At 29.9% G+C, this 20,873-nt stretch overlaps 1 protein-coding gene across 3 annotated transcripts; it reads left to right on the top strand.

Annotated features, from left to right (window-relative positions):
- The first annotated feature begins 540 nt into the window (after positions 1-540).
- LOC105255298 lies at positions 541-20,862 on the top strand. Of its 3 annotated transcripts, XR_003123661.1 has the most exons (4): positions 541-876; positions 1,055-1,179; positions 19,899-20,113; positions 20,623-20,661. XR_003123661.1 is itself a non-coding variant. In XM_025414718.1 (3 exons), the coding sequence occupies exons 1-3, from the start codon at positions 696-698 to the stop codon at positions 20,797-20,799; spliced, it is 573 nt and encodes a 190-aa protein (XP_025270503.1). In that variant the 5' UTR covers positions 541-695; the 3' UTR covers positions 20,800-20,817. The 3 variants fall into 3 exon arrangements, 2 of the variants coding, with proteins under 2 accessions (XP_025270503.1, XP_025270508.1); XM_025414718.1 differs by lacking the exon at positions 1,055-1,179 and having other exon boundaries at positions 20,623-20,817; XM_025414723.1 differs by lacking the exons at positions 541-876; positions 1,055-1,179 and adding an exon at positions 9,447-9,884 and having other exon boundaries at positions 20,623-20,862.
- Positions 20,863-20,873: the final 11 nt, after the last annotated feature.

Here is a 20,873-nt window from a genome sequence, read left to right as displayed (position 1 = left end):
TCTTAGAAACGGTGAATATTGACTCAACGCAGAAATATAAAAATAACGCAACGATAATATGTAACATTAACGTAAGAGTATGTTAAAAATTTAACACAAAAATTTTTACACGAGAAAATTTTGACAGAAATACAAAATGTTTTTTACTGTGTATACATGTTCTACGAAAAATATATAATTATCTGCTCCTATTTTTTTCTTACAGGAAGGGAAACGATAAGTTTATATTTATTATCGCGGTTTAAAAACTCTGTTGATGAAACTCTTATGAAGGTACTGTTTTTATTAGGCAGGTCAGAGACTGTCTTTATTTTGAAAAGCCGATCTCAGCTATTTTTGTGGGTCCGCTTATTTATCTAGGTCATGGGCATTTGGATAGAAGAGTTCTTTCTTCTCCATATGTACGGTTTAAACTCGGATTTTAACTCGAGTCATTGACGCGTCGAGAGAAAAATATCGATCGATGATTTTTTAAGGCGCGATTTTTTTTCTCACATTTCTTTCCTTTTATTTAACATTTCGTCCACGTGATTTGGAGGAAGACGGAGGGGGGAAAATGTTTAATATTTTTTTTTATCCCACTTTAATGTGTAAAAGCGTCGGGACATACCAGGCGTCTGCGCATCGCGCGAGTCGCGCTATGTATAGCCTGGTGATACGCCTGGGGCATCGGTTCCTTCGTGCGAATTATATGTATGTTCATTGCAGGGCCGGTCATCGGCCAAAGCGCATCGAGCCGCTTCTCGGGTGCGGAAACGTTGTTTAAAAAAAAAAAAAAAAAAATCGTCCTGTTCGCGAAAGTCGATGCGAGCGCGCAACCGAAGACGAAAAGGTGCAGATTCCCCCCCCCGCAAGAGACTCACAATTCTCTCAGTGGTACATATTTTTTTAATGCGCGTTTTCCTCCTTTAAATTATTACGAAATAAATTTTAAATTATTACGAATTAAATTATTCCGGTTACTCTTCGACGGTGAAAAATATCGGAAGCTTTAGCAAGTAGCAAAAATTGTTCCTCGTGTGTGAAATTTAAATGTGAATGTTTCATGAAATAGTGCAGTTTCCTCATCAGCTGTTTGTCGATTGCCGAATAAATTTATTTTTCAATGAATGCGAATCGATGCAAGTTTGAGGAAGGATTGCGCTTGGAACCAGCAATAATTTTGCGAAGAATAAAAAGGTAGTTGTTCAAATTGATAAATTATATAAAAAATAAATCTTCGATGTATTACTTATGTTACAATGCTGATTTTTAAAAAGTGTTACTAAAGTAATTTAGAATTAAATATTAAATAAAAAAAAATAAAGAGAGAGAGAGAGCAATTATATAACGAGCATTATATATGTAAAACGACATTTTCAAAATTTGCATTTCAAAATTAACTTTAAACTTGTCTGTCATTAAAATTGAAAACCGACAAAATAAAAAATGACAAAAATTTTCTACTAATATGACTGCATAATCAATTGTTTTATCCTTTTAGTGCACTAAAATTAGAATCTTTATCTAGTTAAACGCATTATTTTTGCTAAATGCTATGCTTGGAGGTCGGGACAGGCATATGTGTGTGTTTGGATTGAATATACATAAAGCGCTATCGCGTTTTCAACAATTTTCACGAGCTCTTCGTTGATCACGATTTTGACTTGTAGAGGGTTCGCCGCTATTAAGGCAATATTTATCGACCCAGAAATGTTATGTGTCTGCCAGCGAGAAAATGATAAATTTCGGCGTACATAAAACGGCAGCACCGAGAGCCTGTTTATGGTGACGGTGCGAATAAACATTTGTTTTTCGCGCCGATTATCTTCACGGACTGACAACCGAGAAAACACAGATTGTTTAATCGTGGATAATTATCTCCTTAAGGCCTACGTTAATTGTTTGCCGTATTTTCATTGTCGTACCGACAACGTCAACGTCAGTAAATTAAAAAAATCGTCGAGAAGACTAATTCTAACAATAAACGATTAAAGGAAAAAGAAAAAAAAATTAAGGAAGAAATAATTTTCTGCGATAAATTTAAAATTTGCACTTTTTATTTAACGAAGAAGTTAAAGCTGTGATACATTATACATCGCTAAGAACGATTATAAAATCAGTAAACAATTGAACAAAATAAATTTCGAAAATTTTTGCCATACGTAAAATGTGTAAATAACAATTATAATCTTATATTTAAAAATAGCATCAAGTAAGAAATGCGAGACTCTTTTAATACATCGTCGATTATTAGTCGTATGCATATATAAAGATGCACGTGGTCTTAAAAATCTTTTTTTCGATTCGCGACATTCCTTTCTTCCCTTGAGTTTACCGATACTATTGATTCCAGTGTTGAATACTACGCGGAAAATCGCATCGCATGCAAATTATGCGATAATTTCCGTTGTCATAAGAAAGACATAAGATATCGATTATTTCGTATTCATAGAAATCGAAGTGCGATCAAGAGCGAAGAATTCTCAAATTCTGAAAAACCATTTGATGTTTCACAGATTTAAATTTTAATTTTTTTTCATAAATATAAAATTCTTTATGAAAAATTCTAGATATTTTTTTTTCAAAAATTTGTAACTTTAAGTAAGTATTTTTTTAAATTGAAGAGAGAGAGAGAGAGAGAAAGTTAAAAATCGAATAAATTCACATTTAATATAAAAGCCATATATCTCAAATATAAAATAATTAATATAAAAATATAAAAATATAAAATAATTATCTTAAATATAAGATTTGCAAATTACGAATTTTTGCGTTAAATTTTAATCTTTCAGTCATTCGAAGATCTTGAAATGACGATGAGACATCTTGCGAGGATTACCATATAAATACAATGCAAACGATTGTTCCGCGAATAATACGTCGGAGCTTGACTAAGACCTGCGCGGTGCTTGAAAGCAATAAAATCGTTAGCAAGCTTCCCGATAATAATCGCGGGGGGTGGCTTTGTCCGACCCGATGCACAGACCCTCTTTCCCTCCTCCGAGTGAGGGCGAGTTACAGCGGCAGAGAATGTAGATACCTGGCCCCAAACTGTACACGAGTTGCGAGTATTGATCACGTCGGCGCGTTCTGGAGCGGCCATCTTTAGAGGAAAGAGGGAATCGCTCGCAAAATTGACGCGCACTTTTCTCCCGACAAAATTGCACGACAATTTTCCGAGCCGCGCGTCTCTTCCCCAAAATAATAAGAATAAACTAGCTCGTAGAAAATAACGCACTCTCTAAAAGTGAATCAGTGTATTATCACTGAAAAACAGTAAATAGTCACTACAGCAGTTATAAGTACAGCACTGTAAATCAGTGATATTTTATTGAAAGAATCAGTTAATAATTTTGACTGTTTTAATCAGTAATATTTCTCAATATCAGTAATATTCCTTTCGTTATTGTCCGTAATATTAAACTATAATTCAGCTCTCCATCTATTTCATATAAAATTAAAAATTTTATTTATATTTACTAAATATTTATTATATTAAAAATATTAAATATTTATATATAAATATATAAATATTAAATATTAAATATTTATTATATTAAAAATATTAAATATTTATATATAAATATATAAATATTAAATATTAAATATTTATTATATTAAAAATTTTATTTTATTTATATTACATGCATATTCTCTCTAAAAGTGAATCAGTGTATTATTACTGAAAAACAGTAAATAGTCACTGATTACAGTAGTTATAAATACAGCACTGTAAGTCAGTGATATTTTATTGAAAGAATCAGTCAATAATTTTGACTGTTTTAATCAGTAATATTTCTCAATATCAGTAATATTCCTTTCGTTATTGTCGGTAATATTAAACTATAATTTAGCTTTCCATCTATTTCATATAAAATTAAAAATTTTATTTATATTTATTAAATATTTATTATATTAAAAATTTTATTTTATTTATATTACATGCATATTGAACTTATTTTAAATAGATAACGAACGAATAATTTTTATTAAGTCGCCAGACATTTATTTGTCCGACTTATAAAGATCGATTTAATATCTGAAGCCTCTCTATTGAGATTGTATCAGAAATTAAATCAAAGTAATACTTCTAATTGTAAGTTTAAATGTCGCTCTTTGCAAACTTTATATAATTCTTGTAACTAAAATTAAATACGAGAGAGATAGCAATTGTAGCGGTAAATGAACGAACTAGCGATTACTGGTTTTACAGTAAAATTTACCGATTTTACAGTGAATTTTATTTTAACTGACCATAATCAGTGAGATATAAGATAAAATAACAAAAAAATAAGCGTTGAAGATCAGTAAAATACTCACTGATTCTCAGTGAAATCTTATTTTACTGTTTAAATTAGTGATATTTTCACTGATTCACTTTTAGAGAGCAACAACTTTTATGGATCCATCTGTCAAATAGCTAAATTAAAAAAATAAAATAAAAAATATTTTTTTCATTTAAACTATTAATATTGAAGATTTTTGTGAATATCTATTTGTACATTAATATTTAGAAAAAGTGTCTATATCAATAATAGATAAAATATACATAATTTTTCTATTTATTTTTCATGCAAAAAAAGTGAAAATTGTTATTTTTATGAGACTTTTGCAACCTTTATTTGCGAAAGTAAAAATTTAAAAATTTCTCGATTTTTTGTTTAATTCCATCGAATTTTTTTTATAAAAAAATTGAGGGGTTTTAAAAATTAGCGTTAGATGATAGCAAATTAATTTAACTTTTAAAAGTGTCTATCTTGTTCATCATTTTATGACGATATGTCGAGCATGGAAATCGCACAAGTCCTAGAAAACAGACTCGAGTAACGCGACACGCGTGTAGGATCGTGTATAGTGTTTTCTCGGAGCGTCACGCACGATCTCCCGCTAAAGATGTGAGTCAGATTATGAAAATGTATCGAGCGCGGCGTTTAAGGAGCGTTGAAAAAACGCTAACGACGTGTTTGAGGTAAATCGACTCGGACAGAAACCGAGTGTCACAAGTGTGTCCGAGTCCGTTCGCGATTCGAGGTATCGATAGGCTATTATCGTGCAATTATACACGGTTCGATGCAGACGGCGTACAGTTGCCTTCTCGTCGCGTCGCGATTACACACTTTCGTACAGATGAATGAATCTCCGACGATGATGAACGTAAATTCTTCCTGGAAGCATATTCATAATGCATATCCCGCGAACTCTTCTGTCTCACCGCATCGATAACGAATAAACGCCACGCTTCGCTTATCAATAACGCGATCGAATCGTCGCACCATATGTCTCGTAGCGAGAACAAGCGTGCATGTTATAAAACTTTTGTCCTAATTTTTCACAATGAAATATTTTCGCAGGAGAATCGCATGATTCATTAAAAGGGATTTAAGGATATTTTGTACCTATTTTCAAAATATTAAGAATTTAATGAAAATTGTACAGAATGTCCTTACATATGTTTAGACTCTTCAGTACAATTTTTAAATCGATTCACTAAAGCGTCCACAAGTTATAAGGATTTTAATTTGCACTGAATTAACATGTGTTCTTATGGGAAACGTCGATTTAAATGACAAAAACACATGGAAATAATATTTAGAATTTGTTTAAAATTTGCAAAAGTTTAGGTACAGAGGAATTATTTGGTCAAATAATATTATACAAGTACTAACTGGTTAAAAAGATATTAAATATAATTCAATGAAATTAGCCATGCATCTGTCACAAGGCGAAATTCTCTGCCAAAAATTAATCATTTCGATTAACAAAATTCAGAATTCCAGTAAAAACGCAATAAATATTAAAAAATACATCTCTGCACTGTAGCTAATTGTAAGATCAAATTGTAATATTCCACACAATTTCTTACTTAAAATACACCAAAAGTGAATATATTCGTCAATATTGATCTTCAGCTATTTTTTACTGGGATTGTACATATAAAACATCCTTAAGGATGTTTTGTACCTATTTTCAAAATATTGAGAATTTAATAAAAATTGTACAGAATGTCCTTACATATGTTTAGAATCTTCAGTACAATTTTTAAATCGATTCACTAAAGCGTCCACAAGTTATGAGAATTTTAATTTGCACCGAATTAACATGTGTTCTTATCGGAAACGTATAACCACGTCGATTCGAATGACAAAAACACATGGAAATAATATTCAGAATTTATTTAAAATTTGCAAAAGTTTCGATATAGAGGAAATATTTGATCAAATAATGTTATACAACTAACTGGTTAAAAAGATATTAAATATAATTCAATGAAATTAGCCATGTATCTGTCACAAGGCGAAATTCTCTGTCAAAAGTTAATCATTTCGATTAACAAAATTCGGAATTCCAGTAAAAACGCAACAAATATTAAAAAATACATCTCTGCACTGTAGTTAAGATCAAATTGTAATATTCCACACAATTTCTTACTTAAAATACACCAAAAGTGTAATATTCGTCAATATTGATTTTCAGCTACTTTTTACTGGGATTGTACATATAAAACATCCTTAAGGATGTTTTGTACCTATTTTCAAAATATTGAGAATTTAATAAAAATTGTACAGAATGTCCTTACATATGTTTAGAATCTTCAGTACAATTTTTAAATCGATTCACTAAAGCGTCCACAAGTTATAAGAATTTTAATTTGCACCGAATTAACATGTGTTCTTATCGGAAACGTGTAACCACGTCAATTCGAATGACAAAAACACATGGAAATAATATTCAGAATTTGTTTAAAATTTGCAAAAGTTTAGGTACAGAGGAAATATTTGGTCAAATAATATTGTACAAGTACTAACTGGTTAAAAAGATATTAAATATAATTCAATGAAATTAGCCATGTATCTGTCACAAGGCGAAATTTCCTGCCAAAAATTAATCATTTCGATTAACAAAATTCGGAATTCCAAAACGCAATAAACACAATAAATATTAAAAAATACATCTCTGCACTGTAGCCAAGATCAAATTGTAATATTCCACACAATTTCTTACTCAAAATACACTAAAAATGGATCAATATTGATTTTCAGCTATTTTTTGCTGGGATTGTACATACAAAACATCCTTAATGCGTGAATAAATATTTCGAGGAATTTTAGAAAAATAAAGAAATTTTAGGAAAATGAGATTCTGCAATTTATGAATCTGTAATATTCGATGTTGATGATTTCCTTTTCCCGAGAAATGATAATAGCGTACGTAATTATCCATGGTCTTAGATTCTTAGAGAATAACGCTATTAGCTCGGTCGCTTTAAATTCGCGAGTATTACAGTGTAATCCTCGATAATGTATTCCGTAGACACGTGCATGCGCGTGAGTAATAAGTTTATGCACCGGGCGTTGCGTGCTCGATGGGACATACGAGCCGCTTTGGCAACTTGATTCATCCACCTATGACATACAATAAAATCCCGATTACTTTATGATTCAGTATAAAAACACCTTCATCTAATGCATTCGACGAGTGTAAACACTGGTACGACGATCTCGCGTTACGAAACTCTAGCACAAATAATATAGCTCTGTTTATATATTATAATTTGACACTATAAATACTATAAATCTTGCTTTGATTTCTGCAGCTGCGAAGTAAATATTTGTATGTATCTTAAAATATTACATGTTAACGACTGTTATTTAAAGAAGATGTATCTTGTATTATGATTCCACTGGAAATGATTCAGAAATTACGACCCTTACTGTACAGAATCTTGTAGCTGCAACATTGCAATATTGTAGTAATGTTGTATGGGAAAACAGAAAATTTCTCGATGATTTCTTTGATTCACTACTTGTTTCTTGGTTTAAATTTCATATTGTTTTATTTTAGATTATTGGAACGTTTAGATTATTAAAATATTTCTTTGAAATATTTAATACCTGAGAAAAAAAGGAGTGCAAATTCTTACATATTGATCACGTCTCATTATTAATTATTGAAAAATTGATGTTAAAAGAATATTGTTATATGTGAAATAAAATAAACGATAAATAGTAATGTGTCATAGATATAAAATTTGTAATTATTATTGTATTTAAAATGCAATTTTATATTATTTTCTTAAATATATATTTTACATTTATTATAGTTACCTAACGACGATCGATAGAGCGAGTGTATCGTTTCTCGATGCGCGTGGTAATTATTCGTGACCTCGCGCAATTTATCATTGCTGATAAAACTACGATAGTTTTCATCGGTTATCGAACGCGAGCATTGGTAAAACTGTTACGTAAAACAAGAAAGATAAAGAAAGGGAAAGCTTTAGTTTTCTTTCATAAATTAAAATGTATAACACTGACGTTATCTTATTTTGTGATTGTATTCAGTTCTTAAATATTCAAAAATTTCGCTCAATAATATAAACAATCAAAGAATAAAATAATTTATATAAACCGCGAAAATCAAGTTCGATTAATATTCGAGTGAATTAAGGAATCTTTGTAGCAACATTAAATTTGATTTCAACTTTTCCTTTTTAGCTGAAGATTGATACCTAATTTATTGTGTGAGTGAAAAAAATCTTTGAAATATATCAAAATAAAAACGAAATTAATTCCGTTATAGAAATCGATTGAATAAAATTACGCGAAATTAAATGAAATTGCTGTACGTCAATTAAATTGCATTGAATTAAATTAAAACTTTAATTTTATTAACAATTAATTAAGTTCATAATTTTATTGTTGTTTTAATTACGTAAAATTGAATAATTTTGTTTTGTAATGTAAACTTATAATTTTTTGCAAAGAATTATGTTTTATATCAAGATATTATATCAAGATACATAGATATATCCTGATATGATTATATAGATATATATGTCATAAATATATATGTTATAACTTAATATGAACGAGAATAAGAATAACATAATTAAATAATATGTGATCTATTATTGAGAACCATTACTATTTTACACTATTGAAATACAAATCGTTATAGCTATTAAAATAATTAAATTAAATAATTAAATAATTAAATTGATTATTAAAATAATTAAATAATATTAAATAATTAAATTGATTATTAAAATAATTAAAATAATTAAAATAATTAAATAATTAAATAATTAAATTGATTATGAATGCATGATATGCGTCTTTGTATTAGCGAATTAATGCGTATGGAAAAATTCGCACATTTTCCGTATCGTGGAAACGTATATCCCGTTCGCTTTGGTTTTCTTCCATTTCTAGCATTTCCCTCTTACTTTTCCACATTCACTTTATTCTCTCCCTCTTCTTCTTGTTGTTCACCGCATCCGCTGCCATGTTTCCTGTCCGGACGATAAGAAAAAAAGAGTCGAGGATTATATATTCGATATTGCATATTTTTCTAGGTCAACTCGGGTTTTCCTCTCGCGGGGTAGAGAGGAGAGGAGCTACAACGTACCGGTAACGATAATGATTCACGCGGTTTCATTATGTTCTCGTAGATACACTGGAAACGTGCTCCGCTTCGAATCGTTCGAACCGATCAATCAGGATTAAAGCGAAAATTTTTTTATCCTGATTGGCCAATCAAATCCTGTTACAAGAAGTTCAGGATCCAAGTAGGGGAGTATGGCTTAGAGACGTGACGTATAACGCGACGTTTGATCCGCGACAGATTCACTTGCCGATTGTTGTTCGACCGATATGGTTTCGCCGATTCCGCCTTTCTTAAAAGACCTCGTCGAGAGATGAGGTTCGCAGTTGCGCACAATAACACGCGGATCATTGTGTGATCGATCAGGACGATCGAGTGTCAATCATTTATATGTGAAGTGCAAACGATGGAGAAGTTAAACGTGTTCACTCTTTTCAAAAAATACATGAAGCGAAGCGATCGCGATACGACACCTTTGTTGATAAATAGTGTAGAAAACGGAATGAATTATGCATCAGGTAAGACAAGTCCATCACCTTTAATCAAATTTGATGATCTGATGATCTCTTTATATATGACGCGTACGAAAAGTAATTTTTAAAGAAATTAATTCAATTTTTAAAGAAATTAATGTTTAAAGAAATTAATTCAATGCTCTCGCATTATAACAGTAAAATTAAAAAAAATTGAATTAATCTACTATCTAAAAGAAATAAGTAATGCAGATCGATGAGAGACATTCTTGAAAGATTTTTGATCTCATGAATATTTCTCTTTTTTCACTCGTTAATGTTTAAATAAAATTAATAATGTGATAAAAATTAAGTCTTCTAAATTGTATAAAAAAATTAATATTTGTTTGTTTCTTAATATACAGGGTGTCCCAGATCACATGTACACCTTTTTTAAAATGAAAATAAATGGCTTTTAAAAATCTTCAAAAATCGCGAACAATTTTTAAGTGAATCGGGTACGCTCTATCAAATGATGATATTTTCAACTTTTGATTCCGACCGGAAATACGCTATCCGAATCAAAAGTTGAATTTTTTTAGGAGAACATGGTACTTTTTATTATAGATTCGAATTATACGTGAAAAAATAAAAAACTTTTGTAAAAACATTTTTTCTAACAGTGCCTCTGTCAATCTTAAAATTGTCTTTATTATTTCATCACAGTTACTTTCAAAGTCAATTTTAAGATTGATAGAGGCACTTTTAAAAAAAAAGTTTGATACAAAAGTTTTTTATTTTTTCACGTACAATTCAAATCTGTAATAAAGAGAACCATGTTTCCCTAAAAAAATTCAACTTTCGATTCGGATGGTATTTCCAGTCGGAATCAAAAGTTGAAAATATCACCATTTGATAGAACGCACCCGATTTACTTAAAAATTGTTCGCGATTTTTGATAAAAGCTATTTATTTTCATTTTAAAAGGAGTGTACGGGTCTGGAACACCCTGTATATACATATGATGCAATGAATTTCTTAATATATAATATAATACAAACCTGATATTTTATAATAAATAATAAAAGATTTGTAAAAATGTATGGATACAAATACATACTTTAGTACCTTAATTTTGATTGAGAGATTTATCAAACTTATTGTTAATATTAATCGACTTAAGGATGTTTTATATGTATAATCCCAGCAAAAAGTAGTTGAAAATCAATATTGACGAATATATCCACTTTTGGTGTATTTTGAGTAAGAAATTGTGTGGAATATTACAATTTGATCTTAGCTACAGTGCAGAGATGTATTTGGTAAATATACCGATGAAGGGAGCCTGCCTCAACAACGAGCGACGGCTAAAACCTTTTGGATGTTACTCAGGGCAGTGACCTTGACAACATATGTTAAGGACGAGGCAATCGAGGCGGGCTCCTTTCATCAGTATATTTAAAAAAAAATGCGAACATGGCCATAAATTTTAATTTTTACTTTATTTAAAACGCGAACAAAAAAATTCTAACTTTAATAATATGCAATTAAGCATGTTTTACCTATTTGCAAAATATTGAAAATTTAATGAAAATTGTACAGAATGTCCTTACATGTGTTTAGAATCTTCAGTACAATTTTTAAATCGATTCACTAAAGCGTTCACAAGTTATAAGGATTTTAATTTGCACCGAATTAACGTGTGTTCTTATAAGAATCGTATAACCACGTCGATTTAAATGACAAAAACACATGGAAATAATTTTCAGAATTTGTTTAAAATTTGCAAAAGTTTAGATACAGAGTAAATATTTGGTTAAATAATATTATACAAGTACTAACTGGTTAAAAAGATATTAAATATAATTCAATGAAATTGAATGAGCCATCTATCTATCACAAGGCGAAATTCTCGGTAAATATGTGTTTTTGTCATTTAAATCGACGTGATTATACGATTCTCATAAGAACACACGTTAATATTCGGTGCAAATTAAAATCCTTATAACTTGTGAACGCTTTAGTGAATCGATTTAAAAATTGTACTGAAGATTCTAAACACATGTAAGGACATTCTGTACAATTTTCATTAAATTCTCAATATTTTGAAAATAGGTAAAACATCCATAATTGCATATTACTGAAGTTAGAATTTTTTCGTTCGCGTTTTAAATAAAGAAAAAATTAAAATTCATGGCCATGTTCGCGTATTATCATTGAAAACATTGTGTTTATGGCCAGTTCTCGAATGCTACTCGCGAGATGTATCTGTTATCTAGCTCTTCACAAGTACGTCTCTATTGACATTCAATTTCTCATCCGCTTAGCGGTATCCCCTCAAATGCGAAGACCTTGCGGTCGTTAAAAACTCCGACCGACGCACAATTATTCATGAATATCAGACGCGGTATGCTTCTTCCTGAATTCAGCAACAACATTTACCACATTTACGACATCGATGATCGTCAAGGTTTCCGCGAGACGCGTGTAGCACACATTTTTTCGCACATTCGCACATTGTGAGGGCTGCAGCTGTGCCACGTGTGGCGATTCAATTCGCACGTTTCTGCATTGTCCGCGTCCGTTGCTGTCCTCGTCACCCTCGCGATGCATCGATTATGTGCATGTCGTTGATGCAATATCTAATTATTAATAGATGTTTGTGTATTGAATACTCTCGTAAATGTCGCCTTTATGGCGTTCAATTGCTTAATTGAAAACCTTCGGGGTTAGACTTTGTACTGTATAGGAATTTTATTAACGTCGATTGTATCAACTAGGCGATCTGTTGAAAAATATGACAAAAGATCAATTCCGGCTCATCTTTTTTTTTTTAATCTTAAGTAAAAACTGGTGATCAACTAGATAAGAACTTCGATTCTCCTTAAGTGATACTTTATGATGTACAACCCTTTGCGATGTTTCCCGCAAACTTGATGATTTTTCGTGCAATTGATTTTAAAAGGCATAAATTTTGTTTATGTGTATGACATTATCTGTTGCCAAACATAAAAAATTTGAATAAAAATTACAATTATTTTCACACTAGAGAGTAAAATTAAAGAAGTTTATTTTTTAGTATTTCATTTCACGGTTTGTACTGATTTAAATACCCTTTTTAGACAAAGAATTAAATTCTCATAGAGGAAATATCAACTTCAAACTCTCTTAAATTTAGAATTTTTTGCTATTTTCGGAACTATGTGTAAATCGAAAGGAATGCGAGACGCATTGCGATAAAATTGACTCCGACTTTTTACAAAATTGATTTGAACGAAGAGGTCATTATCGGATTTCAAGGCTTCGTCATGGATATGTTCAATCAATTTGCCGTTTCAATTCGCCGTTTTTTCGCTCGTCTGCTCATTTCTTTGTTTCTCGTTTTTCATTTTCACACGCTGAATTATATTTACTATTAAAATTATTAGAGCTTGACGAAGGAAAGAAGGCAAAAAGTTAGATTAAACATTTAGTTTACGTAATTTGTGTGTATGTGTGCATATGTGTATGTGTGTCCATCTCGTTTCTTGTGTCTCATTTCTATACGTTTATTATCTAAACTACTATCTAAAGCTTGACAAATGAGAAAGAATAAACAAGAATCAAAAATAAAAAGTTAAATTATTTATACTATAAAAGGAGTTAAAGAAAGGGATTTTCGAGAGTTTAAAATGACATTCGCTAAATTAAGTGAAAAGTATTTAATCAGCATAAATTAATAATACACTGAGAAAAAAATAATGTTAAATCAACAATATCGGTATGATTGAAATTTTATTAATTCAATAACAATATTAATTAAATCAATACACCATTGTACTATATTTAAGTAAAATTAATAAAATTATAAGTGTATTTAAAGATGATAATAGCAACTTTTAGCTTTACATTCGTTCGAGAAGAAACAATTGTAATATACATGCGGGCAAACTCGAGTGAAGAAGAGATCTTCAACATCTTCTGCTTGACTGAATCAATTAGCGAACCCCGATGATCGCATTTATAGATAATTGCAATAAGCGACCGATATTATATCGCTGAAGTATAATTAACTTTTTTCTTTGGCTATTCACGGTTCATTTCATATTTTAGTTTCGCTATAATAATCCATTATCATGGCAAAACTACTCGTAATAACATATTTATATTATATTATATTTTATATTTATATTTATATTTATATTATATTATATTATATTTTATATTTATATTATATTTTTATATTATTTATTAATATTATTACATATTTATATTATTAATTCTGATGCCTGATGTTTTGAAATTAATAGAAAATAAATAGGAACAATAAAGAAAACGATATTAATATCGAAAATTGTCATCATTTTAATCGTAATAGATTTTTAGATAATGGCAATGCAACTTTTTATCTCTAGCCTGTAACATCTATTATTATTCTATGATTAAAAATTTCAGCACATGCGTAAATTGGAAAATATCGGGACACATTTAATATGTCGAGTGTCCGAAATAATATTCGGAATTTTTGAGCATGCTTTTTTTATTTATTGCCTCTTGTTGAAATGCGGGTGCGTAGAATGAAAGCATTAATTGGATTAAGGTCGAGCGGATACTCGTTCAACTTAATTACTTGCGTAGCCGTCAGTTTGCATTAACCACTGTAGTTGCGCTAAATTCTATCAAATTCCCCTTGTTTTATTTTCATTCGGAACAAACTTCGTCAAGTATATCTTGAGAATACGGGACCCACATGCATCATACATAAATATGTAATTGTATTTCATTTATTCTTCTTATTTGAATTTTTTCATCATTTCTCTCGATAAAGATGTTATATTCTTTGTATATTCTTTCAAATTATATTTTGTTTCATCTCATTGGATTTCTTGAGACATTCAGCGCTTGTGCATGGAATTTCGTGATTCTAATTTTAGCAAAACTGTGATTCACTAAACATCCGCGGATTTCGCAAGTGGTTTTGTACTATAAGACGAGAATCCGGTCGGACTGAAATTATATTGTATAGTAATATGTCATGCTTCTAATCATATCACTGTACTTTTGAAATATAAATAAGTTGAATAATACTTATTTAAAAATTATAAAAACGATATTTTTTAGTTGAATTGAATTTTTTTATTTTATTAACACAAATAAATATCTAACAGCATAAAAAAACTTGCAATATTTGAATAAATAGTTTATATTAGAACAAAAAATAAAACGTACATTTGTTTTGAGATTATAATGTTCGTGATAATACCCTAAGTTAATCTTATCATGTTATGCAATATTATGTCATGATTTAAGATAAAAGACACATATAAGACAGAGTATTAAAAGAAACTATCTTTTATTTATATCATTTACACGTCGCTATCAGTGTTTTAATTTTTATTTCTGTAACTTGTCATATCGAACATGTAACTTTACATATATGATTTTTCTTCGCAACATTTAATGCAGTTACATGCACAATCAATAATGTTTACGAGTATCCGTGATGTCTGTTTCAATGAGCCACTCCTCGACTCATAAACACACGCGTACATTGAAATTCTTATAACGCGATGATTAATAATGGGGTACATAATATGTGATGCTCCGCTTTGTCATAAATTACTGCTACGTTAATACGAAGTGATGTGTGACACGCGTAATGCACGAATGTAGGTCTGAAAAATGTGAATTTTTATTGACTTGGTTTAGGATATTTGTAATAATACGATATACTGTAAAAGTGCACAATGATTCATACGTTTGTTTGCGTATTTCTCGGTAATTCAAGAATGCTCCCGCGTATGTCGATTTTATTTCTGTAAAATTTTTACAATTATTTATTAATTTTTTTCTTTATTTATTTTTTACTTTGTTTATTTATATAATAATATATATATATATTTATATAATATTTATATAATATTTATATAATATTTATATAATTTCTATAATAATATTTATATATTTTTTAATATTATATATTTCTTTATACGAGCGATATTTATTAATTATTCTACAAATCTTCTGTGCGTATGGAAAAGAACTTACGTCACAGTGTATTAAGGACCGCCATTATTTCGCGAACGAACGTACATCGACGACAATGCCTTGTATTTTTTGCACTGCATAAGCTGTAACGAACTTGAGATCCCGACTTTTCAAACGGACTCATTCACGGCCGTCCTGAATATCATTAGTGCCTTCCTGTATCTTACGTCGTCAAAGAGACCAGCCGATTACGATCGTTTAGCGCACGCGGCAATTATCCATTCGAACCACGACGTTTCAGCTGTTGGACGATTAACACCTTTTCGATATTCCCGGATGATCGGCGCGTATCCGCGTTCCTCGCAATGACGGAATTGTTCTACCTACCGGAAATCTACTTAAGCGTACGGAGTGTAAAGGAGCATGTTTGTTCTGGTGTTCTTGTGTCATCGCGTAACAATATTTCTCACATCAGCCTCGTTGTAAAAAAAAAGAATATTATTTTCTTTATTAAAATTATAAAAAGAGTGGTTGAAGATAACAATCAAAAATTAAATTAAAAATACAAAGGCAATAACCACTGCGCCAAGTTGAACGTAGCAAAAATATATTAAATTGACTTATCAGCGTGAAGTCATAATGAATCGAATAATTGCATGGATGTAGATCGTAAATTTAAAAAAGCTAAAAATTATAATCAAATTAAAAGAATATTATTATTGCAAAAATTAGCATTTGTTCTACCTACCGGAAATCTACTTAAGCGCACGGAGTGTAAAGGAGCATGTTTGTTCTGGTGTTCTTGTGTCATCGCGCAACAATATTTCTCACATCAGCCTCATTGTAAAAAAAAAGAATATTATTTTCTTTATTAAAATTATAAAAAGAGTGGTTGAAGATAACAATCAAAAATTAAATTAAAAATACAAAGGCAATAACCACTGCGCCAAGTTGAACGTAGCAAAAATATATTAAATTGACTTATCAGCGTGAAGTCATAATGAATCGAATAATTGCATGGATGTAGATCGTAAATTTAAAAAAGCTAAAAATTATAATCATATTAAAAGAATATTATTATTGCAAAAATTAGCAGACTGAAAGTCGTCATCAAAAGTTACATCGAAGATTCGCATAAGTAAGAAACGCTGACAGTAATAGACGTCTATTTAGACAACTTTCAGTCTGCTAATTTTTGCAATAATAATATTTTTTTAATTTGATTATAATTTTTAGCTTTTTTACATTTACGATCTACATTTACGATCTACTTATTGCCTTTGTATTTTTAATTTAATTTTTGATTATTATTTTCTTCATCTTCAACTCCGAAAAATTCCGCTATTCTCCGCGATGAATAATTTTACTGATGAAATTCACGTGTTAAATTTATATTTCCGATAAAGAAAAAGCTTTCGGGCAAATTCTATTGACAAATAATTCTGAGAAAAATTATACTTCTGTCAATTTCATCGTGTTAAGCTTTATCGAGAAGGCTTGAACGATGTCGCGCAGACGATAACGCATTCTTCGACACTCGTCTCGAGTTCGAAGCACAATATAAACCGTTTCCCTTGGCTGTTATAGACCGTAGCTTCTCGGTATCGATAAAGTCCCTTTTACCGGATATGAGCATATATTCCCCAGCGCCTTTTCCCAGGTCTAAACAGTCTCTCAAGCGGTCGACGATGTTTATAAACAAGTATTAGTATGGTCGATGAAATTTAAACACATTATAGTAACCGATCCCTCTGAGAGAATCTGAGTCACTCACAATATAGGCTCAACACAGATCGATCTGTCAGTCGAACGGTATTTCTCGTTTCGAAAGGGCTGTCCTCCCCGAGTTTCTCATCGAGTAGATGTGTTTTGTTCATTGACGGTATTGATGGATGAGCAAAGTGTTTTCTAGTGAATGCGACAAATGCATTTCGATTTCATGAAATAATTATGTTCATGAAAAAGAGTTTTTTGTGTGAAAGGAAATTATTAATATTATTTTCGGGGATATAATAACAGGTTTTTTTAAGGTTGCAATTTATTATAAAACAGTGTGTTTGTGTATGTGTGTATATAAAATGCTTTAAATTGAATCGGTGTATGATAAATAATTAATAGCAATTTTTTTCTTTCTCATTTTAATCGCATTCTTTGTTCCATTTTATATTTAAAGTGAAAAATGGAGATGTATTCAAGCCTCGAATTCTGAGTGAAAAATTACAGAGAAATATATAAAAAATAATAGAAATAATAGGAATAATAAAAAAATACGATTTTTGAGAAAAAGGGAAGAGAACGATGCATGAACCGATTAATGATGAGACTAAAATATAATATAATAAATAAAATAAAGATTTGCAAATTTAATTCAGATAATGCAAAATAGAGATGCGTGTACAGAGATGATTAGAGTATAAAAGAGTTTCGAATTAAAAGATTCACACACAATCGGGCTAAACGGTTGCTATCAAACATTCCTCGTTGTTTTGTCAATAGAGCGGCATCTCACTCGTGTTAATGTCGCTTGTGTTACTATCAATTTCGATATACACATGTATATAGTGCATCTCCCACGTTACGAAATAAAGTTATTTGCTCTTGAAATTGATATTTGGATTTGATAACTTTAGCTTAATTGATATCGCTGATATAACTGATATTAATGCAATAATTCATAAGCAATAATATAGCTATATATATCAAAATCACCGTATCTAATTTTGAGGCTTCAAATCCGAAATATACTCAGAGTGCAATGTATTATTATTTTTCTATTTACTTATTATTTTTATTATTTTTTTGTCATTTGTAATATATTTATTTATAGGAATCTATTTATTTATAGAAAGATAAATTTCTCTTTTATTACTTTTATTTTTATCACATTTTCAATTTAAAGAAATGAATTTTATGATTATGTAATAATCCCTATTTCTCTCAGTTTAATCATGAAGAATTTATATTTGGAGTATATGTATTATTATTTTTCTACTTATCTATTATTTTTATTGTTTTTTTGTCATTCGTAATATATTTATTTATAGGAATCTATTTATTTATAGAAAGATAAATTTCTCTTTTATTACTTTTATTTTTATCACATTTTCAATTTAAAGAAATGAATTTTATGATTATGTAATAATCCCTATTTCTCCCAGTTTAATCACAAAGAATTTATTTTTAGAGTTTGTTTTTCATATAAATGATAAGCTTATTTGTTGCAGAAATTGCACAAGAATATCACATATTGCATTTCATATACTTTTATCTGTAGATATTGGATTTTCGTAGAGTCACACTACAAGCATTCATTTTGCAAAATTGCACGAATCGCTTTCTCATTCTCTCCACTCAATATATCTTGTAATAATATTTGTTTAATTCTATATATACATATATATTACATTTAGAACACACTTATATTGTGTTATCTATCTCTATCATTAAAAATCAATAAGTAATTACAACATAAGTCTTATCTTCTGCAAATACTGCCAAACCCATGTGTAAATTAGATACTGTACCTCTTAACATTGGCACAGCAGTCAATGTAAAGTAAACTGTGATGATCAATAAAACGCGCAAAAATCGAAATCATTGAACCGCCATGAGATAGCGACATGAATCATAAATAGTCTTATCGCAAGAAAGAGTATTCAAAAAAAAAAAAAAAAAAACAGCAACAGAACATCTATCGATGATGGATGTGTTTCCGAAGATGCAATATTGTGCAAGCGCGAAACGATGCAACATACTGCATTTGCAGGACAAGAAAAAATAATAAATAATAAATAATAAAAATAATAAATAGAATAATTAATAAATAAAAAATAATAAATAGAATAATTTATATAAAATAATTAATAAATAGAATAATCCAGATTAGAGATATTAATTTTATTAAATATTAAATTCGAAAAAAACAATAACATAATTAATAAATAGAATTTATTTTACTATTAATAAATAGAATAATTTATTTTTTTTTAATATAGAAAATGCATTATTTTATAGCGTGTAAGATGGCTTTATTTCATGAAAACTTTTAAATAACTAAAGTGTTTTGTGTATTTGAGCAAAGATATCTAAATAAAATTTTATTGTTTTACATAGACGATTCTCGATCCTTTCGTATCCAGTCTAAGAAGGAACGCGAAAAATCTCACAGAAGATTGCTAAGCAGATTTTATTCCAAGATTCAGATCTCGCCATTGATCAAGACAAAGACATCTCAGAAGGATCTTCCAATAGACATGTCTCGAGCATCTCTTATAACGCCTGAGAACAATTTGCAAGCCGGGGATCGTTGCAACGTTGTAATGCTTGAGGTATGCATTTAATGCGTTATAAACGTAAATTGTTTCCGATTAAATATAATTTTCGATATAGTAAAATTTAATGTAAAACTTTTTTTTAGATTATTTATTTATAATGTCGATTTTTATTAGATACTTAAGTTGGTATTCAATTTTTTGGAAGAAAAACCTCTAACAAGCGAAAAAATCAAGAAATATTATTTATTTGTATTTTTAAAATTATATTTAGTAAGAGGAATCTTCTTACTTTCTATAATATATACAATACAATGATATATTATATATATATTTGGATTATCTCTTTTTTTGAACAGGAGATAAAAACGTAAAAATAGAGAGAGAAGAATAAAAAATTACTAAAGAAACATTTAAATTCTATCGAGAATATAATAGTAATCTTCAATCAATTAAACTGCCTAAAATGGCAGAAAGTAAAATTTAAATTACGCGGAGGCACTGCTATTCGTATGCACAATCTGAAGACACGCATTGGAATGATTGTGATGAATTTTGATTCACAGGCTGGATTGCCCGGCGATTCGTGGACATATTGCGTCGAACGAGAACAACTGGCCAAGAGATCAGAATGGTTTCGAGCGATGCTCACAGGTCCATTTGCACCACCACCGACGGATTCACCACCATTGTTACAGTTGCAACACGTTGACAAGCGGGCATTTCATCATTTTCTCAAGTAAAAATTTGTAGCTTAACTTAATTTAAGATAAAAGAGATGCCCGATGACACTTGAATCCTATTTGAGGCTGCTAAG

This window comes from Camponotus floridanus, unplaced genomic scaffold (genome assembly GCF_003227725.1).
Source record: "Camponotus floridanus strain SB8 unplaced genomic scaffold, Cflo_v7.5 scaffold113, whole genome shotgun sequence".
Classification (NCBI taxonomy): domain Eukaryota; kingdom Metazoa; phylum Arthropoda; class Insecta; order Hymenoptera; family Formicidae; genus Camponotus; species Camponotus floridanus.
This window is presented reverse-complemented; position numbering and strand designations above follow the sequence as displayed.